The sequence below is a fragment of the Suncus etruscus genome, chromosome 13, assembly GCF_024139225.1.
Source record: "Suncus etruscus isolate mSunEtr1 chromosome 13, mSunEtr1.pri.cur, whole genome shotgun sequence".
NCBI lineage: Eukaryota > Metazoa > Chordata > Mammalia > Eulipotyphla > Soricidae > Suncus > Suncus etruscus.
Window position 1 is genome coordinate 1,566,076 of NC_064860.1, and position 25,950 is coordinate 1,592,025.

Below are 25,950 nucleotides of genomic sequence, written 5' to 3' on the forward strand. Positions count from 1 at the left end.
ATTCACCTGCGGGCCGCAGGAGACAAAGTCGGGGTGATCTTTGAGTGCAAAGTCAGTAGTAAGCCATGAACATTAGAGGGTGTGACCCAACCACTAAAACAAAACAAAACAAAAAAAGATTCCTCTAGGACAGACCCCTAGGGGAAGATCTGAGACTGTCAATCTGGCCGCCAGGGTCTTTCCAGAGAAAGGCCAAGAGTAGCCCAGAAAACCAGCAGGTGTGACTCAGGCTAAAGTCACGTGCAGGGGCCCTGCTCACTTTTGAGAATGTCCAGAAGGGTGTCACGTAAAGTGTGACGTGGGGGTAAAGGGCTTCAGGTGGAGACCAGGCCAGCTTGGAACAGGTAGTGCCCAGCTTATTGGGCTGGTTTGCACAGCCCAAACACAGAAGTTTGCCCTGAACTGCCCCTGTCCCCAAGAGACTTCCCAAGAAATTCATCCCAAAGTTCATAAAGGCTATACATTTCTGTTCCGTTGTTGTCTACTATTTGGGCCACACCAAAAATTGTTCAAGCTCTGCATTCAGGGATCACCTGTGGCAGGGCTCAGGGGCCATATAGGGTATTGGGTATCAAACTCAGTCGGCCATGTGTAGGGTGAGCACCCTACCTGCTACACAATGAATCCAGCCCCAGATGGAAAAACAAATTTTTGTCAACCCTCTTGGTATGTTTCTTAATATCCTGCTGATATGAAAGACACGTAGTAATGAAGGACTAGGCTTCATTTTGTATTTATAAGAACCTTTCCCATGAAAATCATGACTCAAGTTCTGGGCCGGAGTGATGGCGCAGCGGTAGGGCGTTTGGCATTTGCCTTGCACATGGCTGACCCAGGACAAACCTCGGTTAGATCCCCCGGTATCCCATATGGTCCCCCAAGACAGAAGCGATTTCTGAGCACCTAGCCAGGAGTATCCCTGAGTGTCATTGAGTGTGGTCCAAATAATAATAAGGAGGAGGAAGAGGTGGAAGAGGTGGAAGAGGAGGAGAATAAAAAACACAAGTTCTCTTTCCTGCCACACTTCCCACAGGGGCCAGAGCAATAGCACAGTGGGTAGGTAATTTGCCTTGCACACGGGGCCAACTCGGGTTTGATTACTGCATCCCATAAGCAGAAATTATTCCCAAAGCGTTCCAGGAGTAATTTCATTTTTTCCCCCAGAATAATAATTCATTTACATTTATGTTTGCCCTGGAAACCCAGAGCAGGCATGAGGCCTGGGACCATCTGCCCTTCCTCTCTTCCCTCTCCCAACCATCTGCCAGGAATACTTTGTGCCTGCAGAGCCAGGAGTAACCTCTGAGTGCTACCGGGCATGACCCAAAAAGGAAAACAAAAAAAAGTTTCCATGATTAGCCTGGTTCAGCTGTCTCTGAAAAGGCTGACAGGTTTCTGCACTCTGCCCATCTTCAATCAGGGGCCTTCAAGAAAGTACAGTGGAAGTGCACTTGCCTTGCACACAGCAGACAATATGGTCCCCTGGAAACAGAGCAATAGCACAGCTGGTAGGGCGTTTGCCATGCACCTGGCTGATTCCCTGGTTTTGATCCCCGGCATCCCATATGGCCCCTCAAGCCTACCAGGTGTGACCCAAAAACCAAAATCCAAAAGGTCCCCTGAGCCCCACCAGAATCCCTGAGCTCAGAGTTAGGAGTGCTTTGAATACTGCCATGCCAGGGTGGCCAAAACCCAACACAAATAATAAAAATAAAGATGCAGACGATCTCTCTGATTCCCAGGAAGTGTCTCAGTAAGAAGGCCCAATGCCTAATGAGCAATGCAGAACAGGTTGGGGGGTGGGGAGGGGTGTGTCCCCAATGGTCTCTGAGAGAATCAATATTCTAGTCTTCCTTTTTTTTTTTTTTTTTTGGTTTTTCGGACCACACCCATCTGATGCTATGGGGTTACTCCTGGCTAAGAGCTCAGAAATTGCCCCTGGTTTGGGGGGACCATATGGGACGCTGGGGGATGGAACCGCAATCCTTCCTTGGCTAGCGCTTGCAAGACAGACACCTTACCTCTAGCGCCACCTCACCGGCCCCTAGTCTTCCTTTTAGTGCTTCTTCACCCAGACTCCAGGTCAAACAGAGGCTGTGCCCTCTCGGCACACCAGAGGTAAAAAAATCACTGGCCATGGCTACCATCCACTGCCCCTCCTCCCATCCCTGCTCCCCAATAGAGCTCGGCCTCAGTCATGCACACATCTGGTCGGCCTCATAGAGCAAAGCCCCAGAGCATGGGCCCCTATGCAGTGTCTTCACACAGCACTGAGTGGCCAGTCCTGGTCCTCAGACCCAGCATCGCCCATGACGCCCAAGAAACCATTGCTGGAATCAGATCACGACACAGCAACATCTCAGCTCGCAGATGTCCCAGTTCACAGCCCTCTACTTAAAGGCCAACAGCGCAAATTAGAAGGGGTGGTAGAGCACAGAAAAGGAAGAGTAAGGGAAAGAAGTCAAGGAGCAATGAGGAACAGAATGAGCAAGAAACAGAATGTGTTCTAGTCTTTTTCAACAGCACATACCACCAGAATCAGGCAGTTTCAGGAGCCGGCGGAACTCACCAAAGAAGTCAAATGAAAATGGATCCCGTCCACCAAAAAATTCCCTGAAGACGTCCTCCGGATTCCGGAATGTGAAGCCATATTCAAAAGGACTGTCAAAGTGACTGCCACCTATAGAGAGAGAGGAGGTTTTCAGCAGTGAGCACTCACCGTCCCTTGGCCTCAGACCCTCCAGGAGGAAGTAGCCTAAGAGGAGGCTACAAAGGCTAGGCCGGTGAAGGCTGGTGCACAGACTGCCTGGCACCCTCCCTTTACCAAGCCAGCGGCACACAGGGTTCAGGACACTCTGAGTCCCACTATGGGGCCAGACAGCTGATCACATTTCTGGGAAAGAGACAAGTGAGGCCTCGCTGCTGCCAGACTTCCAGACTTACGTAGGTTTCCAGGAGGATCTATCCCTTAAAGCCCCAATTTTTTTTTTTTTTTAAAGCCCCAATTTTTGGGGCTAGAGAGCTAGCACAGCAGTAAGGCATTTGCTTTGCACGCAGCCAATTCAGGAGAGACAGTGGTTCGAATCCCAGCACACCATGTGGTCCTCCAAGCCTGCCAGGAACGATTTTTTTTTTTTTTTGGGGGGGGGGGGGGCCACATCTAGCGGCGCTCGGGGGTTAATCCTGGCTCTCTACTCAGAAATCACTCCTGGCAGGCAGAGGAGACCGTATCAGATGCCAGGATTCGAACTACCATTGGTCCTGAGTTGGCTACTTCCAAGGCAAACGCCCTACTGCTGTGCTATCTCTCCGGCCCACGAACGATTACTGAGCACAGACCCAGAAGTAACCTGAGCACCGCTGGGTATGACCCAAAAATAATAAAAAGCCACCCCAACTTTTGGGGGGAGCACTCGGGACCACATGGGATGCCAAGGATCAAACTTGGGTCAGTCCTGGGTTGACCACGTGCAAGGCAAAAACCCTACCTGTTGTGCCATTACTCTGGGCCCCCAACAAATATTCTGACAGAATATCTGAACCTCAGGTACACACAAACTCCCAATGTTACGTTATTCTAAAAAAATGTTTTCCCTCCCAATGTGACATATTAGAGATTACTCCTGGCTTTGCACTCAGAAGTCGCTCCTGGCCAGCTCAGGGGCCATATGGGATGCCGGGATTCGAACCGGAGTCCGTCCTGTGTTGATCACATGTAAGACAAATGCCTTCTACACAATAAAAGTTTCTCATTGGTTTTTCAAAAATGTGATAACTTGGGGCCAGAGAGATAGCATGGAGGTAGGGCATTTGGCCTTGCATGCAGAAGGACAGTGGTTTGAGTCCCAGCATCCCATATGGTTCCCCGAGCCTGCCGGGAGCGATTTCTGAGGATAGAGCCAGGAGTAACCCCTGAGCGCTGCCAGATGTGACCAAAAAAACAAAAACAAACAAACAAAAAAAAGTGACAACTTTGTCCACCTCCATCCTCTCAAAATTGTACAACTACTTATGAAAAGGCAGCTCTAGCCCAAAAGACCCACAAACTTAGTCACTATGGAACTGTATTATCAACATTCATTCCCACCCTCATAACTCAACTACGGTTACAAAAAAACAACATCCTGGCATACCTCCACCTCCGCCATTTAAGCCTTCTTTGCCGTATTTGTCATAGATGTCCCGTTTTTTGGCTGTGAATATAAAAAGGAGTCAAAGAGGACCAAATTCTTTCAGTCAGAATTAATAGTTAAAGGAACAGAGTAACAGGACAGAGGGGAGAACATGCATGCAGCCAACCCCAACCTGGGCATCCTATATGGTCCCAAGGAGCACTGCTGGGTTTGCCAGACGGATTCCGTAATTCTCTCACATGGCAAAAATCAAAGACAATACAAAGGACTAATCTGCACATTTAGGACTTAAACCTGTTATGCCTCTTTGGCTTGGGAACCACACCAGCAGTGCTGAGGGACTATGGGCCATGTCCCTTAGCACATCCTTTAGCAATACAGAAGGCAGAGCCCTAGATCTGAGCATGCCTACCCTCAAAAATGACTCTGCTAGTGCTCCAATGCAGCCCCCGAGCAGCAACTCAGGCCAAGGAACCACGTACCCCCACCAGCAGCCCTACCTATGAGCGAAGAGGACAGGGAGGCAGGGATGCAGAACCTAGGACAGCTTCAAGGTAGGGTGAAGGAGGCCAAAGCAAGAGACCAGAGGAGAGGTCTTGTGGCCGACAAGTGTCCAATCCCAGACAACCCCACTACTGCCCAAGCCCTGCTGGGGTGATTCTGGGCACAGATTCAGTTGATGAATTGCACTTTTGAATCCCTTTTATTCCATGGAACGGAGTGGTGTCCAAAACAATGCAGTTTGACACAGGGCAGAAGGGCACAGTCCCCATGAGGCCCAGGGCTCTCCCCAGCCCGCCTGCTCTCAATGTGGCCAGACAGCAGACCACTCAAGCAGCACATACAGGAAATGGACGAAGAAGCCCTCCACTGGGCACCAGGAGGACAAAGGCACCTGAGCTGAGTCTGAGAAGAGTCACCAGAGCAGCTCCTGAGCCCACAGCTGATATGCTGGTTTCCACCATCAAAGCCTAAGGACCAAACTAATCATGGGAAAAGGGGGAAGAAAGAATCTTAAAAAATAGGGGCTTTGTAGCCAGAGCAGGGATGGCATTTGCCTTGCATACGGCCAATCTGGGTTTGATCAATCCCCAGCATTCCATATGGTCCTCCAAGCTCCGCTAGGAATGACCCCTGAGCGCAAAGCCAGGAGTAACTCCTGAGCACCGCTGGATGTGGTCAAAATAATATTAAAAGTTGTTTTAAAGGCAGGTGTGCAAAACAACAGCACAAAAGGCAAGCCTGGTATGCACCAGGGTCCAGCACTCAGTCCCAGCACAGCATCACTTCGCCTGCTAAACCATAGCCCAGCACTGCTAAGGACACACACGCACGCACGTGTCACCAGGAAATAAAAAGACTTCCAAGGGGCTGGAGAGATAGCATGGAGGTAAGGCGTTTGCCTTTCATGCAAGAGGTCATTGGTTCGAATCCCAGCGTCCCATATGGTCCCCCGTGCCTGCCAGGGGCAATTTCTGAGCCTGGAGCCAGGAATAACCCCTGAGCACTGCCGGGTGTGACCCAAAAACCATAAAAAAAAAAAAAAAAAAAAAGACTTCTAAGAGAAATTCTTTCCTGGGGCCAGCAGGGAGGGTGCCAGCCTTGCACACTGCACACCCAGGTTCCTCCCTGCCTGGTCCCACATAAGGTCCCCTGAGGCCTTCTAGGAGTGATCTCTGAGGATTATATAAATAAAAATAAAGTACAACTCTCAAAAAGAAATCTCATCTCAGTTGGTACTTGCCTGAAAAAATTGCTACTATTATAAAGTGACCTTTACTATTATTTTTTTGTTTGTTTGTTTTTGTTTTTGTTTTTGGGTCACACCTGGCAGTGCTCAGGGGTTATTCCTGGCTCCAGGCTCAGAAATTGCTCCTGGCAGGCACAGGGGACCATATGGGGCGCCGGGATTCGAACCGATGACCTCCTGCATGAAAGGCAAACGCCTTACCTCCATGCTATCTCTCCGGCCCCACCTTTACTATTATTAAGGAGCTTCCTTCGAATAGTTTCATAGTTGGATCAAAAAGAAAACAAGGTCAAGCAAACACAAGAGCCAAACAAAAACCTTAACTCAAGGGAGGTGTCCCTCAGGCCACTGTGGGCAGCAGAGGGGGCGACTCACCGTCGGACAGCACCTCATAGGCCTCGGCCACTTGTTTGAACTTTCTCTCTGCTTCTTCTTTATTCTCAGGGTTCTTATCTGGATGCCACTTTAGTGCCAATTTCCGATACCTTGCAAAGGAGGAGAAAGTAGTGTCAATCATGTCCAAAGGACAGAAAACTGATGACAAAAGGAAGCAAGAAAAAGGCTGGAGGGGCCAGAGCAGTGGCACAGCGGTAAGGCGTCTTGCTGGCACTAGCCTAGGACGAACCGCAGGTTCAATTCCCCGGAGTCCTATATGGTCTCCCAAGCCAGGAGGTATTTCTGAGTGCATAGCCAGGAGTAAGTAACCCCTGAGCGTCACCGATGTGGCCCAAACCTCCCCCCAAAAATGATAATATCACCTGATCGTCAGAATCACCACACCTGGGAAGGTCTGCAATTTGGAATAAAAAAAATATAAATTGTGTTCCTGGGAAGAAGGAGGCAGCAAGGAAGATAGAGAGCAGCTGAAAGGGAGACAGAGAGCTCCTGAGAGAAAGAGGCAGATAAGCCAAAGGAAAAGCAGCAGAGAGAAGCTGCATGGAATAAGCTGAGGGAATGCACATGGTGGTTAGCGCCATGCAATAATGCTGGCTAACTCTTATGAAACTTTAACTGCCTGCCTGTGAAATTAGTTTGCCACGATTACCCTTTTCCAGACACGCTGGCAGAACCGTACAGAGAAAGGCCTCACCCAGACACTAGGACTTTAGACCATCTTATATTAAAACAACACTGAGTATCAGTTTCAACTGTGACTTTCCCACTTCCCTGTCACGTTAGCAAAACTATTCTCAGCCCAGAGTGAATACAAGACATCACCTAGAAACAAAAAGTGTGGCTGCGGCTGCGGCTGCATTTCCATGGGCTCCCGAGAACACAGAAGCATGTGGAGAAGGCCTGGCTGGCTCGGACAGAGGGTCCTAGGGCCCTGGCTCCACCTGAATTTTCCAGCATGGCAGAGCAGGACCATAGCACCACATTCCAATCTAGGGTTCTTGAGCTTTCTCATAAGGAACCAGAGAAGTGGCACAGCAGGCAGGAAACTTGTCTAGTACACAGCTCAATCCCCGGAACCATGTAGGGTTCACTCAAACCCTGCCAGGAGTAATCTCTGAACACAGGACCGCAAATTAACCCTGATACTGAAAAGTGTGACCAAAAGACAAAAACAAACACACAAAAAAATTGGAGCCAGATAGTCCAGCAAGGAGGGTGTTTGCCTTGCACATGGTTCTTGGGTTCTTTCCCTGGCATCCCAGAGTCCCCTGAACACACCTTACTAAATATCAGCAAGAATGGCCCAAAAACCAAAATGTAATAAAAAATTTAAATGACAGCATGTCCAGGGAGATGGCCCAGAAGGTTTGGCACATACTCTGCACTGTAGGAATCCAGCTGGGTTCAAGTGCTGTTCTGTGTGGGCTCCCAGGAATCCACTGGCCCAGAATCCAAAGGAACAGAATGTTTTTCCTTTGAGGGTAGAAGAAGTCACAGACTTTCAAGTCCCCTGAAGAGAAGACTGATCTGCTTTGCTCCTCAGCTGCACTAAGGGTGATATGTGCATCTTTGTAGGTAATAAACACTGTGTGCAGAATCTCAGAATAGCTCCTGGGGCTAGGTGTGACTCTGCCCAGCATGCACTCCTGAGCAAAGGCCCCTATTCGGTTTGGGGGAGGGATGGTTTGGCCCAAATTACCTGCAAGCAGGTGCTGGAATATCCGACCAGCAGTGTACCTAGTTCGGCACCTGAACCACACCTGCAGCACCTTTCCCTTCTAAGGCTAACAATTCCCTGTGTGAGCAAAAACCAGGATCCACAGGGCAGTGCTTAGCATCAACTGAGACACAGGCACACACAAATGCCACCATGCCACGCAGGGGCCTGTGCAGAGGTCCACAAGGCCCTAGGTCTCACACCATGGCAGCTCACACACATGCCTGGTCCAGGTTGAGCCCACTGGCATGAGGGTATGAGAGGCACCATCAGATTTTGAAGCAACAGGGCAGGGCCGGACAGATAGCACAGATAGGACAGTAGGGCATTTGTCTTGCATACGGTCAAACGGGACGGACCCGGGTTCAATTCCTAGCATCCCATATGGTCCCCCAGCCTGCCAGGAGCAATTTCTGAGTGCAGAGCCAGAAATAAGCCTGAGCACTGCTGGGTGTGGCCCAAAAACAAACAAACAAAAAAAAGTATGAGGCAACAACTCTAAGGCACTTGAAGTCAGACCAGCACCAGGGCCAGCACTCAAGAACTCAGCTTCTGTGCTCGCTTCAGCAGCACATATACTAAAATTGGAACGATACAGAGAAGATTAGCATGGCCCCTGCGCAAGGATGACACGCAAATTCGAGAAGCGTTCCATATTTAAAAAAAAAAAAAAAAAAAGAACTCAGCTTCTGTCCACACGTAAATTCTTTTTAATTTTAAGTCAAGGTATCTATGCCTTTTCTGAACACAAGTGGAAGGCACTGGCCCCAGGGCAGAGAAGGGGATCTGATGACCTCAACTCCATAAACCTGCACATATTCCAGTTCCAATTCATAAATGCCCTTCCCAGGTGCTATAAAACTCCCCTCCCCTCTTACTGGACACACACAGACTGACAGGCACAGTTACTTACGCCTTCTTGATGTCCTCGGCTGAAGCATGCTTCTGCACGCCAAGAACTTCATAGTAATCCACCATGTTTGAGCAGGTCCTTGGGTCCTGCAATTGGAGCACAGTCAGAGAGGCAGCCAGGACTGTGGTCCCATCCCCCCACCCCCTAGCAGCACTGACTTCAGTGCCCCAGTCCAGGAACGATTCCAGATCTCAGGCCTTAGCACCCTCCTTGACAGGAGAAAACAAGCTCTGAAAGAGCCTAATAATAGCCAAATCTAAATAGAGCGAGCAGGTGACCAGGACACTCGCCCAGCAGCCAGCGGGGCCTCCTCAGGCCCAACATGGGGGACTCCAATGCCTTCCCACCAGTCAGTGCTGGGGCCGCAGCCAGCAGGGCAAGAGGGGTCCCCTCCAGACCAGCACAGTGTCATGTCCAGCGGAGCCCAGGCCCAGAGCATCCAGAACAAGGGGCCATGCTGAGACATGGCCCTCCACCAGCCAAGCCACAGGGTTTCTCACAAAGACAAAACTCCCCCCTGCCGACCCTGCCAATCCTGCAGGGGAGAACAAGGGGCAGGGAGGAGGGAGCAGAGAGGAGCCAGCAGAAAGACAGGGCTTCCTCCAGGAAGCTCTTTGTCACTTCAAAAGTGGGGACAGAACCACAAACAGGCGGGACACTGGCCGGGCCTGCCTGATCCAGATGGCCCCCAGGGCTGATTGACCCTTGCAAGGGAGAGAGCCCTGGACCCCCAGTAATGACGGGCTTCAGCACCATAACATCTGATCCACCACACCACAGGGCATCACCAAGAGAGACAGGCCATCACCAGGAGGGATGAACCACCTGACCCACTACCGGGAGAACCCCCACTCTCAAGCAGAGCTGGCTACCCACAACCTCAAGTTAAATGTATTTATTTACTGATTTTTTTGGGGTCACACCTGGTGGCGCTCAGGGGTTTACTCTTGGCTCTGTACTCAGAAGTCACTCCTCAAAAAAAAAAAAAAAAAAAAAATTGGGCCCAGAGAGAGCACAGCGGTGTTTGCCTTGCAAGCAGCCGATCCAGGACCTAAGGTGGTTGGTTCGAATCCCGGTGTCCCATATGGTCCCCTGTGCCTGCCAGGAGCTATTTCTGAGCAGACAGCCAGGAGTAACCCCTGAGCACTGCCGGGTGTGACCCAAAAAAAAAAAAAGAAGTCACTCCTGGCAGGCTCGGGGGACCATATGGGATGCCGGAATTTGAACCAGGGTCTGTCCTTTATTGGCCGCCTGCAAGGCAAATCCCTTACTACTGTACTATCACTCCGGCCCCCTCAAGTTAAATTTTAAAAATATGAGGGGCCGGAGCAATAGCACAGCAGCAGGACGTTTGCCTTGCATGCAGCAGATCCAGGACGAACCTGGTTTGATCCCCGGCATCCCATTCGGTTCCCCTAGCCAGGAGCGATTTCTGAGCACATAGCCAGGAGTAAACCTGAGCATCACCGGGTGTGGCCCAAATCCCCCCCCCAAAAAAAATTTTAAATTAAGTGAGGGGCTATAGTGATATGTATAGCAGAGAGGACGCGCTAGTCTTACATGCAGCCAAACTAGGTTTGATCACCCTCACCATGTGGTCCCCAGGAGAGAGCCAGGAGTAACCCCTAAGCATGGCTGGATGCAACCCAAAAATAAAACAAATTAGGGGCCAGAGCCGTGTCGCAGCAGTAGGGCATTTGCTTTACATGTGGCTGACCTAGGACAGAACATGTTTTGATCCCCAGCATCCCATATGGTCCAGGAGCGATTTCTGAGTAATCAGAGTGTCAACAGGTGTAGCCCAAAAACCAAAAAAAAAAAAAAAAAAAAAAAAAAAAGAACAAAAACCAATAAATAAATAAAATAAATTAAAAGATTGCACTGTGCTTACACCATGGCTCCAGCTTTACAAGTATGCAGGCACTGCACATGCTACTTCTTGTCTAAACTACTTTATCACCACAGTGCATGAGAGCCTGCCAAAGTGCAGACAATGCGGGGCCGGTGAGATAGCACGGTGGTAAGGCATTTGCCTTCCATGCAGGAGGACAGTGGTTCGAATCCCGGTATCCCATATGGTCCCCCTTGCCTGCCAGGGGCGATTTCTGAGCGTTGAGCAGGAGTAACCCCTGAGCGCTGCCGGGTGACCATCCCCCCCCAACCAAAAACTCACAAAGTGCAGACAATGCAGCAGGCAAAGCACTAGCTTTACACGCTCAGTCCTGAGTCAGCCAAGAGTAACACAGAGGAAGATGGAGGGATGGCGCAGCGGTAGGGCATTTGCCTTGCATACAGCTGACCCAGGATGTACTTCGGTTCAATCCCCTGAGTAACCCAAGCATCACCATATGTGGCCCAAAACAAACAAAAAAGTGACACAGAGCAAAAGATGACACCCAGTTATTAACCGAAAACAAAGATGTTTCCCCATCTTCCTCTTTCCATAAATCTCTTTTGATATGTAAAAGCCCAACTGGATTACTCTCAACCTTATAAACAAGAGGCAGCTTTGGCTTTGGCTCAGGGATATCACCAGGCACAGATGGGCTCCATGGCATTTTCCTGACTGGCTTGGTTTATCATTTTCTTACTACCTTGCTTCTTCAGACCCTCTACGTGGAGTTTAGAAACACAGTGCCTGGGATGATCTCACAACCAGTGGGTTTTTATTTTACATGAAGAGTTAAGCCCTGAGCACCGCTGCCTGATGCCTGAGTTCCCCCCAAGAATTGCAACTATATAAATACATATATATATAAATAAATATATATATAAATATATATATATATTTGGGTTTGGGGCCACACCCAGCAGAGCTCAGGGGTTACTCCTAACTCTGAGCTCAGAATTAACTCCTAGCAGGCTCAGGAACCATACGAGATGCTGGGGATCAAACTCTGGTCAGCTGCTTTCAAGGGCAAGTGTCTTACCTGCTGTGTGCTCCAGCCCCTTACAATTTTTTGTTATTATTTTGTTTTTGGACACACCCAGAGGCACCCAGGGAATGCTGGGACTGAACCCTGGTCGGCCACATGCAAGGCTAATGTCCCACTGCTGTGCTCTCTCTCTCTCTCTCTCTCTCTCTCTCTCTCTCTCTCTCTCTCTCTCTCTCTCTCTCTCTCTCTCTCTCTCTCGGGCCCCTCCTTACAATTTCTTAAAGTATGCTTTTCTGGCTGAACAAAATGAAGTATCACAACCAGAAATCACTCCTTTTCTCAAAACAAGATACATGGCCACTGATCCCTAAGCACATAGCCAGGAGCAATGGCACCACCTGGTGTGGTCAGAAACTAAAATAAAAAATTTAATCTAGGGGCCGGAGAGATAGCATGGAGGTGAGGTGTTTGCCTTTCATGCAGGAGGTCATCGGTTCGAATCCCGGCGTCCCATATGGTCCCCTGTGCCTGCCAGGAGCGATTTCTGAGCCTGGAGCCAGGAATAACCCCTGAGCACTGCCGGGTGTGACCCAAAAACCACAAAAAAAAAAAAAAAAAAAAAAAAAAAAAAAAAATTTAATCTAGGGCCCGGAGAGATAGCACAGCGGCATTTGCCTTGCAAACGGCCGATCCAGGACCAAAGGTGGTTGGTTCGAATCCCGGTGTCCCATATGGTCCCCCGTGCCTGCCAGGAGCTATTTCTGAGCAGACAGCCAGGAGTAACCCCTGAGCAATGCCGGGTGTGACCCAAAAACCAAAAAAAAAAAAAAATTAATCTAAAACAGCATCAAAACTAAGGGGTCAACCAGAGAGATAGCACAGTAGTGTTTGCCTTGCAAGCAGCAGATCCAGGACCAAAGGTGGTTGGTTCGAATCCCGGTGTCCCATATGGTCGGTCCCCCATGCCTGCCAGGAGCTATTTCTGAGCAGACAGCCAGGAGTAACCCCTGAGCAATGCCGGGTGTGGCCCAAACACCAAAAAAAAAAAAAAAAAAAAAAAACAAAAACTAAGGGGTCAAATCTGCAGGGGGTTTTTTGTTTGTTTTGATTTTGGGTCACACCCGGCAGCGCTCAGGGGTTACTCCTGGCTCTATGCTCAGAAATTGCTCCTGGCAGGCTCAGGGGACCATATGGGATGCTGGGATTCGAACCACTGACTTTCTGTATGCAAGGCAAACGCTTTACCTCCATGCTATCTCTCTCCAGCCCCACGGGCTCATTTCTAAGAATTCTCACAAAATTAAAACTGTGTGTAGGGACTACACAGATCACACAGCAGGGAGGGCATTTGCCTTGCATGCAGCTGACCTGGGCTTGATCCCCAGCATCCCATATGGTCCCCAGAGTCTGCCAAGAGTGATTCCTGAGTGCAGAGCCATGAGTTATCCCTGAGCATCACCTGGTATGGGCACAAAACCAAAAAATAAATATATTAAAAAATAAATAAAATTCTTTGCAAAGGGGTAGACATAGTACAATGGCTACGGCACTTGCCTTGTATGCAACCAACCTGGGTTCTAGCCTAGACACGCAGCCAACCCAGGTTTGATCTCTGGCACTACTAGCAAGCAGTGAGCACAGCCAAGTGGAGCAACCCAGAATGGACAGGAACCACCCTCCCAAGACAGGAAGGGATCATGCCCATGTAGCTGAAAGCTTTGGTTCATCTGAGTATAGAATGAGTCCTGGGGTGGGACCAGACAGATAGCGTGGAGGTAAGGCAGAAGGTCGGTGGTTTGAATCCCGGCACCCCACATGGTCCCCCGAGCTTGCCAGGAGCGATTCTTTTTTTTTTTTTTTTTTTGGTTTTTGGTTTTTGGGCCACACCCAGCAGTGCTCAGGGATTACTCCTGGCTGTCTGCTCAGAAATAGCTCCTGGCAGGCACGGGGGACCCTATGGGACACCGGAATTCGAACCAACCACCTTTGGTCCTGGATCGGCTGCTTGCAAGGCAAACACCACTGTGCTATCTCTCCGGCCCGCCAGGAGCGAGCGATTCTTAATCTTAGAGCCAGGAGTAACTCCTGAGCGCTGCCGGTGTGACCCAAAAACAAAAAAACAAAACAAAAACAGAATGAGCCCTGGGAAACGTGGTCAGTGAAATGTGAGTTAGCCTGACGCAAGCTTGTGAAAACGAGCTCAGGGCCAAGAGAGCACAGGGCTTTAGGTGCCTGTCTTGCAAGCTGTGAACCTGGGATTCATATCCGGCATCACCTGTGCCATGAGATAGTCCGGTGTGCCATGGGAAAACTTCCAATTTCATCGTTAACATGCAGCTTCAGCATGATTGTTCTATATTTGTGAGCCAAAGCTCACAGACTATAAACACTAAAGATAAAGACTGAGAGCTGTAGACGAAGAGCTACGTGTGTGCCTTTCTTCAATTCCTGCCAGAATATCAGCTTTGTGTTCAGCCAAACAGGCCCAGGTTTCGCACTGAGTAAATAAACAGAAATAATGAACAATTATAAAATATAATAAAGTATGGGGCCGGAGAGATAGCATGGAGGTAAGGTGTTTGCCTTTCATGCAGAAGGTCATCGGTTTGAATCCCGGCGTCCCATATGGTCCCCCGTGCCTACCAGGAGCAATTTCTGAGCATGGAGCCAGGAGTAACCCCTGAGCACTGCCAGGTGTGACCAAAAAACCACAAAATAAAGTAAAATAAAGTAACTATAAAATAATTTCTTTGTGTTTATTTGATTCCTATTCAACAGATTTACTTTATATAAGTCAATATAGGGATAGAGTTAATTTTTTTTAACATTTTCTCTTCTAGGTTTTTTTTTTTTTGGTTTTTGGTTTTTGGGTCACACCCAGCAGTGCTCAGGGGTTACTCCTGGCTCCATGCTCAGAAATTGCCCCTGGCAGGCACAGGGAACCATATGGGATGCCGGGATTCAAACCAGCGCCCTTCTACATGAAAGGCAAACGCCTTACCTCCATGCTATCTCTCCAGTCCCATCTACTTTTTTTTTTTTGGGGGGGGGGGGGTCACACAAGGCAGCGCTCAGGGGGGCTAGCTATTCCTGGCTCTATGCTCAGAAATCACCCCTGGCAGGCTCAGGGGACCATATGGGATGCCAGGATTCAAACCACAGTCCTGAATGCAAGGCAAATGCCTTACCTCCATGCTAATCTCTCCAGACCCCTCTTTTTTTAACATTTTCTAATGGTGGTGTGCCTCGTGATATTTTTTTTTATGAAAAAAAAGCATGCCTGGGCCCGGAGAGATAGCACAGTGGCGTTTGCCTCGCAAACGATCCAGGACCAAAGGTGGTTGGTTCGAATCCCGGTGTCCCATGTGGTCCCCCGTGCCTGCCAGGAGCTATTTCTGAGCAGACAGCCAGGAGTAACCCCTGAGCACCACTGGGTGTGGCCCAAAAACCAAAAAAAAAAAAAAAAAAAAAAAGCATGCCTTTGCACAAAAAGGTTAAAAACCACTGACTTATGGAACCTAATCATCCCTGGGTATATCCCAGGCCACACCTGCAGGGAGTTTGGGGTACTTCCACGGTGAGAAAAGGTGGCAGCTACTTCAAATACCCCTTTCTCTACTGTGCAGGCACTTACCTCCACAGCCCACAAGCTACAACCCTGGTTGCAAGCAACCAAACCAGCCAGTGTGCTGTGGCCTACACATCAACTCTGTAGTCTGCACCCACCAAGTTTTGTTGCTGAGGAGTTTCTGAGGTAAACTGACTAAAATTAATCTAGGTCATTCTTGCTATGGCTGAGACATTTGTTCCTTTTACTGAGATGAGTTAAGTACAGATATGACCCAGGAAACTGCCTTCACTTCCTGTGTCTTATTAAGTATTGAAGGAGCTAGGCAACAGTACAACACACAGGCACTGGGCCAACTGCGTGCACAGCAGACAGACCAAACACAAGCTCACAGAAGTGAAGTACCTGAACTTAGGACTGGAGGATAGTAGCTGGTAAGGCACTCACTGGCCTTGCACAGCATGCAGTTGCCCCAGGCTCAGTCAGTCCCTAGCACGAGAGACTCCCACCACACCCGCAAGCATTATCACTACTGACCCTTGAGCACAACCAGTCTGGCCAGAAGGAAAAGAAAAACCGAAAGACTCTGGATTAGCTCCAACACTTACTTTAGAAATTCTCTGGGGCCTAAGCGATAACACAGAGGTAGTAGGGTGTTTGCCTTACACGCAGCCAACCTGGACGTGACCTAGGTTTGATCCCCAGTATCCCATATGATTCCAGAGACTGCCAGAAGCAATATATTTTTTTTTTGGTTTTTGGGCCACACTCGGCGTTGTCAGGGGTTACTCCAGGCTGTCTGCTCAGAAATAGCTCCTGGCAGGCACAGGGGACTATATGGGACACTGGGATTCGAACCAACCACCTTTGGTCCTGGATCGGCTGCTTGCAAGGTAATGCCGCTGTGCTATCTCTCCGGGCCCCAGAAGCAATTTCTAAGCACAGAGTCAGGAGTAACCAAGTGCTGCTGAGTGTGGGCAAAAACAAAAGGGGAAGGGCAGAGCGGTGGCGCAAGTGGTAGGGCGCTTGCCTTGCACGTGCTAACCTAGGACGGACCACGTTTCAATCCCCTGGCATCCCGTATGGTCCCCCAAGCCAGGGGAGGGAGGGAGGGAGGGAGGGCGGGAGGGAGGGAGGGGAAGGGAGAGGGAGAGGGGGGGGAGAGATTCTCTAACCCATTTAACCTCCTCATGCCTCTTTGAAGGAAGATGTGGGTAAGAGATCTTTTCCAGGTTTTCACACTTCTGAGTGGTAAGGTAGTGACAATGTACAGAAACCACAAATGTCAACACCACTGCAAACACCATCTTAATCAGCCATAATAAAGTTGTGTTTGTTGGAGTAACCAGTTTTCACCTTATTCAGGATAATTCTTTGCTTGTCCTACTTGGGTGGGAAGTATCACTGGTTTGGCTCCCGACCCCAATCTGTTCTCCACCAACAGGGGTGGTCTCACTCTTCCCCATAAACACCTCGTCAGTGACTTCTTCCAGTTTTGGCCCCACAGCTGGCTGGCTGCCTACCGGACGCTTTGGTAGAAGTTCCTGAACCTGTTTTATCTCCCTACCCTCATGTGGATAACTACTGCGTCAGCGTCACTTCCAGACCTGCTTTCCCCAATCGGCTTCCACTACAAAGTTGAAGGTAAGAAAGACAGAGAAATTCAACTGCTAAAAGTGCAGCTCCAGCATTTGCCTTGCAAGCAACCAATCCAGGACAGACAGTGGTTTGAATCTTGGCATCCCATAGGGTCCCCCAGGCCTGCCAGGAGCGATTTCTGAGTACAGAGCCAGGAGTAACTCCTGAGCACTGCCATGTGAGACTCAAAAACCAAAAAATAAAAAGTGCAAGCTTCCTGACAGGCTGGCTGTGGCCCTTGGTCACCTGCATCAAGGTCAGAACAGTCCGGGGTTCAAGCCTAGCACTACAGTGGAACCAGCCTCCCCGAGAGAGCCCCCAAGACCTGCCAGGTGTGAGCTCACCCCAAAGCAGAAGATAGCCCCTTGAGTTGTGGATCCATCACCAAGAATACACTGCAGACGCATCCCAAGCACCAAAGATGTAAAGCCCGTCAACAAACAGGGGCGGGAATAATGGTCAAGCAGGGAAGGGAAGATCTCACACACACAACCTACCCAGGTTCCATCCCTGGAATCCCCTAAGGAGCCCTGAGCAAACATCCAGGTATGAGGCAGTATTTACCCCAATCAAAAAAAGCAAGTCGGGGCCGGAGAGATAGCATGGAGCCTGCCAGGAGTGATTTCTGAGCATAGAGCCAGGAGTAACTCCTGAGCGCAGCCGGATATGATCCAAACCCCCTCCCCAAAAAAAGTCCTAAGTCATATTAAGTATCCCATTATTAATAAAATAAAAAGACCACTTACATGCTACACATGATGCCCACCAAGTCCCCTAAGTCTGATGTGGACACCTCACACGCAGGCATTTGAACCTGGTACCACATGGAGTAAGGTGCCAACCGAAAGGGTCTGCCTTGCATGCAGGACAGCGGTTCGAATCCCGGCATCCCATATGGTCCCCAGAGCCTACCAGGAGCGATTTCTGAGCATAGAGCCAGGAGTAACCAAAAAAAAAAAAAGGCAAGAGTCATAGAGTGACAGCTCCTCTGAGGACACAGAATAAGCAGAAAATGGCCCAGGCTGTGAGCTGCCCCAGGGTGGACCAGGATTACCCAGCCCTCCAGCCCTCGCCTCTCCAGAGCAGGGCTGACCCGAGAGGCAGCATCTCTCTCCCAGGGCCACGTGTGTCCCTGAAACGTGATATACTGTCAGCATGAACTATAAATAAAACATCCAAGTTCAGCCATCTGAGGTTCTCTGTGTTGGAGGGTCCCTGAGCATGAGAAAGCAGGATTTCAGGGACTGTCACATGCTTTGGACTATTACTGTTCTTCAGAACCAGCTCCTCCTGCAAGAATGGGATCTTCTGGGCTACACCCCCACATCCTGACTCTAAGGATGATTCAACAAATTTCCTGGAAAACCTGAGCAACTGCACAGCACGGAGGGTGCTTGCCTTGTAAAGCAGTTAACTCAGGTTCAATCCCCAGCATCCCAGATGGTCCCTCTGAGCCTACTAGAAGATATTCCTGAGTGCAGAGCCAGGAGCTGGCCCCTATGTGCCCCTAAAACAAATAAAAATGTCCTAAGTCAGGGCTGGAGAGATAGCATGGAGGTAGGGCATTTGCCTTGCATGTAGAAGGACGGTGGTTCAAATCCCGGCGTCCCCTATGGTCCCCCGAGCCTGCCAGGAGTGATTTCTGAGCATAGAGCCAAGAGTAACTCCCTGAGCGCAGCCGGATATGATCCAAACCCCCCCCAAAAATCCTAAATCATATTAAGTACCCCATTACTAATAAAAAGACCACTTACATGCTACACGTGATGCCCACCAAGTCCCCTAAGTCTGATGTGGACACCTCACACGCAGGCATTTGAACCTGGTACCACATGGAGTAAGGTGCCAACCGAAAGGGTCTCCCAGACCCCTGTGCTCTGCTTGTGGGAAACAAGTTCCTTGCTGTCCCCTGAGAAACTCAAAGCTGACAAGAACTAGGCAGCAGGGAGGTCACTGGCCTTGCACACAACTGACCCTGGTCAATCTCCAGCACCCAATATGGTCCCCTGAAGCACTACCAAAAGTGATCCCTTAAAAAATAAAAAGAAGGGCCCAGAGAGATAGCACAGTGGCGTTTGCCTTGCAAGCAGCTGATCCAGGACCAAAGGTGGTTGGTTCGAATCCCAGTGTCCCATAGGGTCCCCCGAGCCTGCCAGGAGCTATTTCTGAGCAGACAGCCAGGAGTAACCCCTGAGCAACGCCGGGTGAGGCCCAAAAACCAAAATAATAAATAAAAAACATAATAAAAAAATAAAAAGAAGTGATTCCCTGAGCGCAAGGCCAACAGCCAACCCTGAGTAGTCAAGGGTGTTCCAAAACAAATAGAAAAGGGAACTGATAGGGCAGAAAGATAGCACAGAGGTAGGGCATTTGCCTTGCACACAACTGATCCAGGATGGCCGTGGTTCGAATCCCGGCATTCCATATGGTCCTTCATCCCTACCAGGAGCAATTTCTGAGTCCCTGAGCACCGCTGGGTGTGACCCAGAAAACAAACAAAGAAACAAAAGGAGTTTATCTTTTCTCCCAGAAAACCTGAGCCTGTGAAACATGGTCCCAATACCTCACCTGGAGCCCTTCCCCAGTTCCCAACACAGGTGGTGCTGGATACTGAGTTCAAGTTCCCATCGGCTGGGCCATGTGTGCCACCTGGCCATGTGTGACACCGGGCCCCTGAGACAAGCTTCCCAGAAGCAACAATCACTAAAACACTCCCAGTAGGGCCTGACTTCCCTTCCTAAAAATATATCCTCTGTGCAGTCTCCCTCCAGCTTGGCCAGCTCAGTTCCTTCTGTAACTTCCTCAACTCTGGATTCCTTTCCTTGTGGAAGAGTTGATCAGGGCACACATTAACCAGGAAGACTCAGCTAACTCAACTGCAAAGATTCAGGCTGCGGGGCCGGGAAGGTGTCTGCCTTGCAATCACTAGCGTAGGACGGACTGGACTGCGGTTCGATCCCCAGGCATCCCATATGGTTCCCCCAAGCCAGGAGCGATTTCTGAGCGCATAGCCGGGAGTAATCCCTGAGCATTAAACGGGTGTGATCCAAAAAAAAAAAAAAGATTCAGGCTGCAACGCCCCACACCCACACCGAGGGGCTCGTCAATCATGAGGGGGCTGAGGGACCGTAAAGAAGCAGGACTCGGGCCCGGAGAGATAGCAGAGCGGCGTTTGCCTTGCAAGCAGCCGATCCAGGACTAAAGGTGGTTGGTTCGAATCCCGGTGTTCCATAGGGTCCCCCGTGCCTGCCAGGAGCTATTTCTGAGCAGACAGCCAGGAGGAACCCTGAGCAACGCCGGGTGTGGCCCAAAAACCCAAAAACCCAAAAAAAAAAAAAAAAAAAAAAGAAGAAGCAGGACTCAAACTGCAACCCACTGCCTTCTAGGTACAAAAGTTTTCTTGTTTTCTTTTTTTTTCCCTTTGGATTAGACAGAACCGTAAAGAAGCAGGGCTCAAACTGCTACCCATGCCTTCAAGGTACAAAAGTTTTTCCTTTTTTGGATTAGATGGGGCTGTACTCAAGGGTAACTCCAAGCTGGCTGGAGACGAACCAAATAGCAGGTAAGTTAACCCTGTACTATCTCTCTCCAGCCAATAGGAAAAAAAAAATTGTTTTATTTTGTGGTTTTTGAGCCACACCAAGTGATGCTCAGGGATCACTCCTGGCTCTGTGTGCTGGGGCTCACTGCTGGTGGTTCCAGGGGACAGGGAGACAGCTTATGGGTTGCTAGGGACTAAACTGGATGAGCTGCTGCGTACAAGGCAAATGCCTTCTTAGCTGTCCCATCTCTGCAGCCTGCAAATGTAAATTGTCTTTTGGAGGGCAAGGAGATGCTAGAGCCAAGCCCCACAACGCTCAGGACTTACACCTGGCTCTATAGAGTCCTCACTGGGGTGATGGGGCTCAAATTCAGGTCAGTTGTATGCAAGGCCAAAAGACTTACCTGCTGTGCTATCTCTCCTGCCCCAGGTGGAATTTCGTGCTTAGTTTTGTCTTACTGACTCACTCTTCAAGCCCAACGCTCAGTTACTTGTGTCTTTGCCTGTCTCCACCCCGGAGAAGCCTGAGTTCTCTCTGGAATGTGTGTACTTCTCGCTATTCCCCCTCCCATTTTTCTAAAATAAAATAAAAGAAAAACCTTTTTCATAAGCTAAAGAGGAGCGAGGGGCAGAGGTAAGAGGCACTTGCTTTAAAGCTTTGCATGCAGCGGACCTGAGGTTCAATCCGGATCCCCGTGGGGTCCCCTATACCCAGTGCAGAACCAGGAATAACAAGCCGTGAGCATCACCGGGTGTCGTGTCGTCTTAGGAAGAAAGTCAGCGCTGAAGACACACACACAACGCAGGGCTGAAAGGGCTCCCCTAGGCGCCACACCCAGCAGTGCCCATGGCCCTGAGCACGGCCAGGCGTGGTGTGGTACCTGGCCAGGGAGACACACACCCCGGCACGGTGGGGAAGAAGCCCAACACTGAAAGAGGGCAGGGGCCGAGTGCGATCTGTCACCCGGCCTGCCTGCCTGCCTGGCCCAGGGCTCGCAGGGCGCTGTTGTGCGTCCCGGGAGCCGTCGGGGGGCCGGGGTCCCGAGCAGGCCGAGCGGAGGCTCCGCCCGGGCCTGGGCTTGCAGCTGGGCTCGCGCCCGCGCGCCTGGCCGCTCCTCCGGCGGGCGTGGGGACTCCGGGGGGAAAGGGGGCGCTGCCCGGGGGCTCCAGGGCCTGCTGGGCTCGGACGCCGCCGGTTCCCCGGAGGCCCCGGGCGCGAGGGCAGCTGAGGCGCGGCCTGCCCGCGGCTTCCGCGGCTCCTGGGGCCGGGCCGGGCCGAGCCGGGCCGCGTCCAGCCGGGGCGACGCGGTGGCGCCCGCGCGACCCGCAACGGCCGGGCGGGGAGGGCGGGCGGGAGGGCGGCCAGGGGAGGGCAGGCTGCGACTGCGACCGCGACCGCGACCCCGACCCCGACCGACTCCGCTCACCGAGGACCGAGTCGGACGGACGGACGGACGAGCGCGCGGGCGGGCGGGCGGCGGGTCGGGGTCGGGGTCGGGGTCGGGGTCGGGGACGAGCGGGTTCTCGGCGGCGGCGGCGGCGGCGGCGGCTCGCGTCGCGTCGCTCGCTCGCTCCGGACACAACAAACAGGAAGTGCGTCACCGCGCGCGCGACGCAGCTTCCGGCGCAGGCCCCGCCCCGGAAGTCGCGGCGGCGCCGGCGGTGGGCGGGGCTCGCTCTCGCTCTCGCGCGCTCTCTCTCTCTCTCTCCCTCCCTCCCAGGCTGAGGCAGGTGGCTCAGCCTCACACTCACTGGGCCTGGGAGCTGCTGCACCTCAGCCGCCCTTCAGGCTCCTCAAAGGAATCTTTCTGTCCAATACTTCGGTGCCTCCTGGACACGCTGGCCTCCCTCAAGCCTTTGCTCACCTAGGAATCCAACAACTGAGACCCCTCAAGGAGGCAGGACCTGGCAGAGCCCCCCCAAGACAGTGCAGGCCAGGGGGAAAGCCACAACCTCATCTGGGCAGCAGGTGGCAGCCAGGACACCCAGCACACACACACACACACACACACACACACACACACACCCACACACACACACACACCACACACACACACACACACACACACACACACACACACACACACACACACACACACACACACACACACACACACACCCACACACACACACACACACACACACACACACACACACACACACCCCGACCCAGGCTCAGGCCCTGCACCGCACTAGGGGACCCCAAGCGCTATTAGGGATGATCTTGAGCCACCAGTGAGCCCTGGGGCCCCTCTGGCTGAGGCCCAACCGGCCGCCCTAAAACCATTTCAAGGCTTTCTTTTGTTTTGTTGGTTTTGGGGCCACACCCGGTGACGCTCAGGGCTTACTCTTTGGGCTCAGAAATCGCTCCTGACTTGGGAATCCTATGACATGGCAGAGGATCCAACTGAGGTGTCACTGGCCCCTGGTTGTTTTTCTTAATTTGGTGGGTGGGATATACCTGGCAGCACTCTGCGCCCAGAAATCAATCCTAGCAGACTCTCAGGAACCACATAGGATGGCCAGAGATCGAACTCAGGTCAGCTGTGTGCAAATGTGTGTGTTTCTCTGGCCCAAGGCTGGTTATTTTTGTTTGTTTGTCTTCGTTTCTTTGGGTCACACTGGCAGCACTCAGGGGTTACTCCTGGCTCCATGCTCAGAAATCGCTCCTGGCAGGCTCGGGGGACCATATGGGACGCCGGGATTCGAACCACTATCCTTCTGCATGCAAGGCAAATGCCCTGTCTCCATATTATCTCTCCAGCCCCAAGGCTGGTTATCTTATTTTATTTGGGGGTTGGGCACACCTGGCAGCGCTCAGGGGTTACTCCCAGCTATGTGCTCTGGAATAGCTCCTGGCAGGGATGCTGGGGGATAAAACCCAGGTCGATCCTGGGTTGGCTACATGCAAGGCAAACACCCTCCCACTGTGCTATTGCTCCAGCTCCTGGGCTGGTTATCTCGGGATTTTTCTTTGTTTTGCTTTGTTTTTTTTTTTTGGTTTTGGTTTTGGTTTTGGGTCACACCCCGCAGCGCTCAAGGGCCACACCTGGCTCTGCGATCAGAAGTCGCTCCTGGCAGGCTTGGGGGACCATATGGGATGCTGGGATTCGAACCACCTTCTGTTCAAATCAGCTGCATGCAAAGCAAATGCCTTATAGCTGCTTTCTGGCCCCTGGGCTGGTTATTTGAGGCAAACTATTTTAAATGTTAGATAATAAGGAAGCCACAACACACTTAACATTTATTTCTGTTTTTCCAGTTTGTGAGAAATTCCCAATGGTGCTAGGCCCCCCTAGACCTTCCATGCTAGGAAGAATTGAACTGGATGGGGAGACACATAGTGGCGGCTCTCTGCTGGCCAGACACTCCCCGGGTGCCTTCTCCCCTGGGAACAGAGATCTCCCCACAGACCTGAGGTCTCCACGGAGACTGGGATTCCACTCAGTCACCGGGTTTGAGTACCTCTGCCAGTTTGTGGAGGACACAGCTGCCAGCAGGTTGGGGTCTGTTGTCCTCACAGTCAGTTGTCCTTCCCCATTACATTTCACACACATTTCACCACACGAAGGAGGCTGATCCCCAACTGCAGAACAGACTGGATTTGCCTCAGGCCAGCACACAAGGGGCAGGGGGACACAGTGTGGGAGGAGCACAAGAGGGGGACATGAGGGAGCACAGGCTGTGATGTGGAAAGTCAATTTGATTTCCTGCAAATAATAAATGTTGAACTGATCACAGATCACTCTTTCCGCACTGAAGAGTCCAGTGGGGATGGGGGTGGTTTGCATATGGCTGATCCCAGTTTGTTCCCTAGCACTGGGAATTTGGGGGGGCCTGAGCACAGTGCCTTGAACATTAGGTCACTTGGAACTGTACAAGTCACTCATCTGGGAACAGCAGACAAGGCCTTTGAGTCTAAGTTCTAGGCCAAAGGTCAGAGGTTTGCTTTGTACACAACTGAACCCTCCACCACATCAGCCCTGGGGTAGCCCCAGGGGGCAGTCCTGAGATCAGAGCACCAAGTACAGCCAGGTGTGGCCCCAAAGCCAAAAGAAAAGAAGGGGGAAAAAAAAGGGCTGGTCTGGAGCAGTAGATACGAGCAGGGAGGGCACTTGCTTTGCACAAGGACAACCAGAGTTCAGTGCCCAGAACCAGGTAGGGATCCATTCACCCAGCCTTGCCAGAAGGGATTCCCAGAGCAGGGACTATGATCACTGGGTATAACACCAAAACAAAGCAAGCAAACAGAAAAGAGTTTTGCCTAAAATGTTTGGCCCACAGGACATTGGGGTGGCCAGTGCTTGGGGAGGACGCAGCTGGAGGTGGAATGGGGAAGGGCAGGTCGCTGACTGCAGCCCAGGTTTGCTGCCAACCAGGACGCAACAAGCCTAAGGGAAGGTCTGTGGGCAGAGCTGGCGGGATTCAGGCAGACACAGCCTATAGGCAGGGGGAGCCGTGACCTGGTAACCAGGAAGCCAAACAATGATGCCTCTGTGGTTGGGCAGCGAGCAAAGCGCAGGAGACTGACTCAGCATCCTGGTCTGTAGAGTCAGGCTTGGAGTGCTGTGTGGCTTCACTGTGCTGGGCACATGCTACATGCCGGAAGTAGCTCTTTTGTGGCAAAGCTGCCTTGAGAAGCTGATAAAAGGCCAGTTTGAACCGAATCTAGGCTTTGCCTCCACAAGTCCCAGGTCTGATCCACATGCCATCCTCGGCACCTCCAAGACTGACTCAGAAACTATATACAAACACAAGCCACAGGCTTCTCAGCAGTAAAGTGTGCAAATACCAAATGCCAGGAATGTAAGCGCACACACACACACACATATATACATGCATGTACACATGTGAGCACACACACACGCTGGCCCAGCATGTCCAGAAACACATCAGGTGTCTGAGACCCAAATAGTCCATCAGAAGGCCTTATTTGATTTAGGTTTGTTTTGGTTTGGGGGCCGTACCTGGGTATATGGCTTACTCCTGGCTCTGCCATTAGGGAAAGGAACAAACCCCATGGATCACAAGTCTTGTGGATCACTGGCCCCGTGGATTGCAGTTTCTAGGGATAAAGCCATAGAGGTGGGACAGCAGGTAGCACGCTCGCCTCGAAGACAAGAATTGTTGGTTTGTGGGTTTTTTTTTGGGGGGGGGTTGTTTGTTTTTGGGTCACACCCAGCAGCGCTCAGGGGTTCCTCCTGGCTCTATGCTCAAAAATCGCCCCCGGTAGGCACAGGGGACCATATGGGATGTCGGGATTCAACCACTGACCTTCTGCATGCAAGGCAAATGCTTTACCACTGTGCTGTCTCTCAGCCCGAATTGTTTGGTTTTTAATGTGGCTACTTTGAACTGACAAAATTAATCATTGAGCCTCAAGGCATACATTTCAACACCCATCCTTCACCAGGGTTC

General features: G+C 51.1%; 1 protein-coding gene and 1 non-coding gene across 5 annotated transcripts in view; one reads left to right on the top strand and one right to left on the bottom strand.

The window, feature by feature from the left end:
- DNAJB6 (DnaJ heat shock protein family (Hsp40) member B6) overlaps positions 1 to 22,043 on the bottom strand; it is a 46,177-nt gene extending 24,134 nt beyond the window's left edge. For 2 of the 4 annotated variants that reach the window (XM_049785281.1, XM_049785280.1), the window contains exons 1-5: positions 21,960 to 22,042; positions 8,910 to 8,995; positions 6,259 to 6,368; positions 4,134 to 4,193; positions 2,570 to 2,680 (exon numbers count right to left, since the gene is read on the bottom strand). In XM_049785281.1, the coding sequence (XP_049641238.1) occupies positions 2,570 to 2,680; positions 4,134 to 4,193; positions 6,259 to 6,368; positions 8,910 to 8,974 (346 nt within the window). In that variant the 5' untranslated portion in view covers positions 8,975 to 8,995; positions 21,960 to 22,042. Of the gene's footprint in view, positions 1 to 2,569; positions 2,681 to 4,133; positions 4,194 to 6,258; positions 6,369 to 8,909; positions 8,996 to 21,959 lie in introns of all 4 variants that reach the window. The other 2 variants (XM_049785282.1, XM_049785279.1) reach the window with 2 other exon arrangements.
- LOC126026588 (U6 spliceosomal RNA) lies at positions 8,551 to 8,657 on the top strand. Its single transcript, XR_007501812.1, has one exon. It is a non-coding gene; the product is annotated as a U6 spliceosomal RNA (small nuclear RNA).
- Positions 22,044 to 25,950: the final 3,907 nt, after the last annotated feature.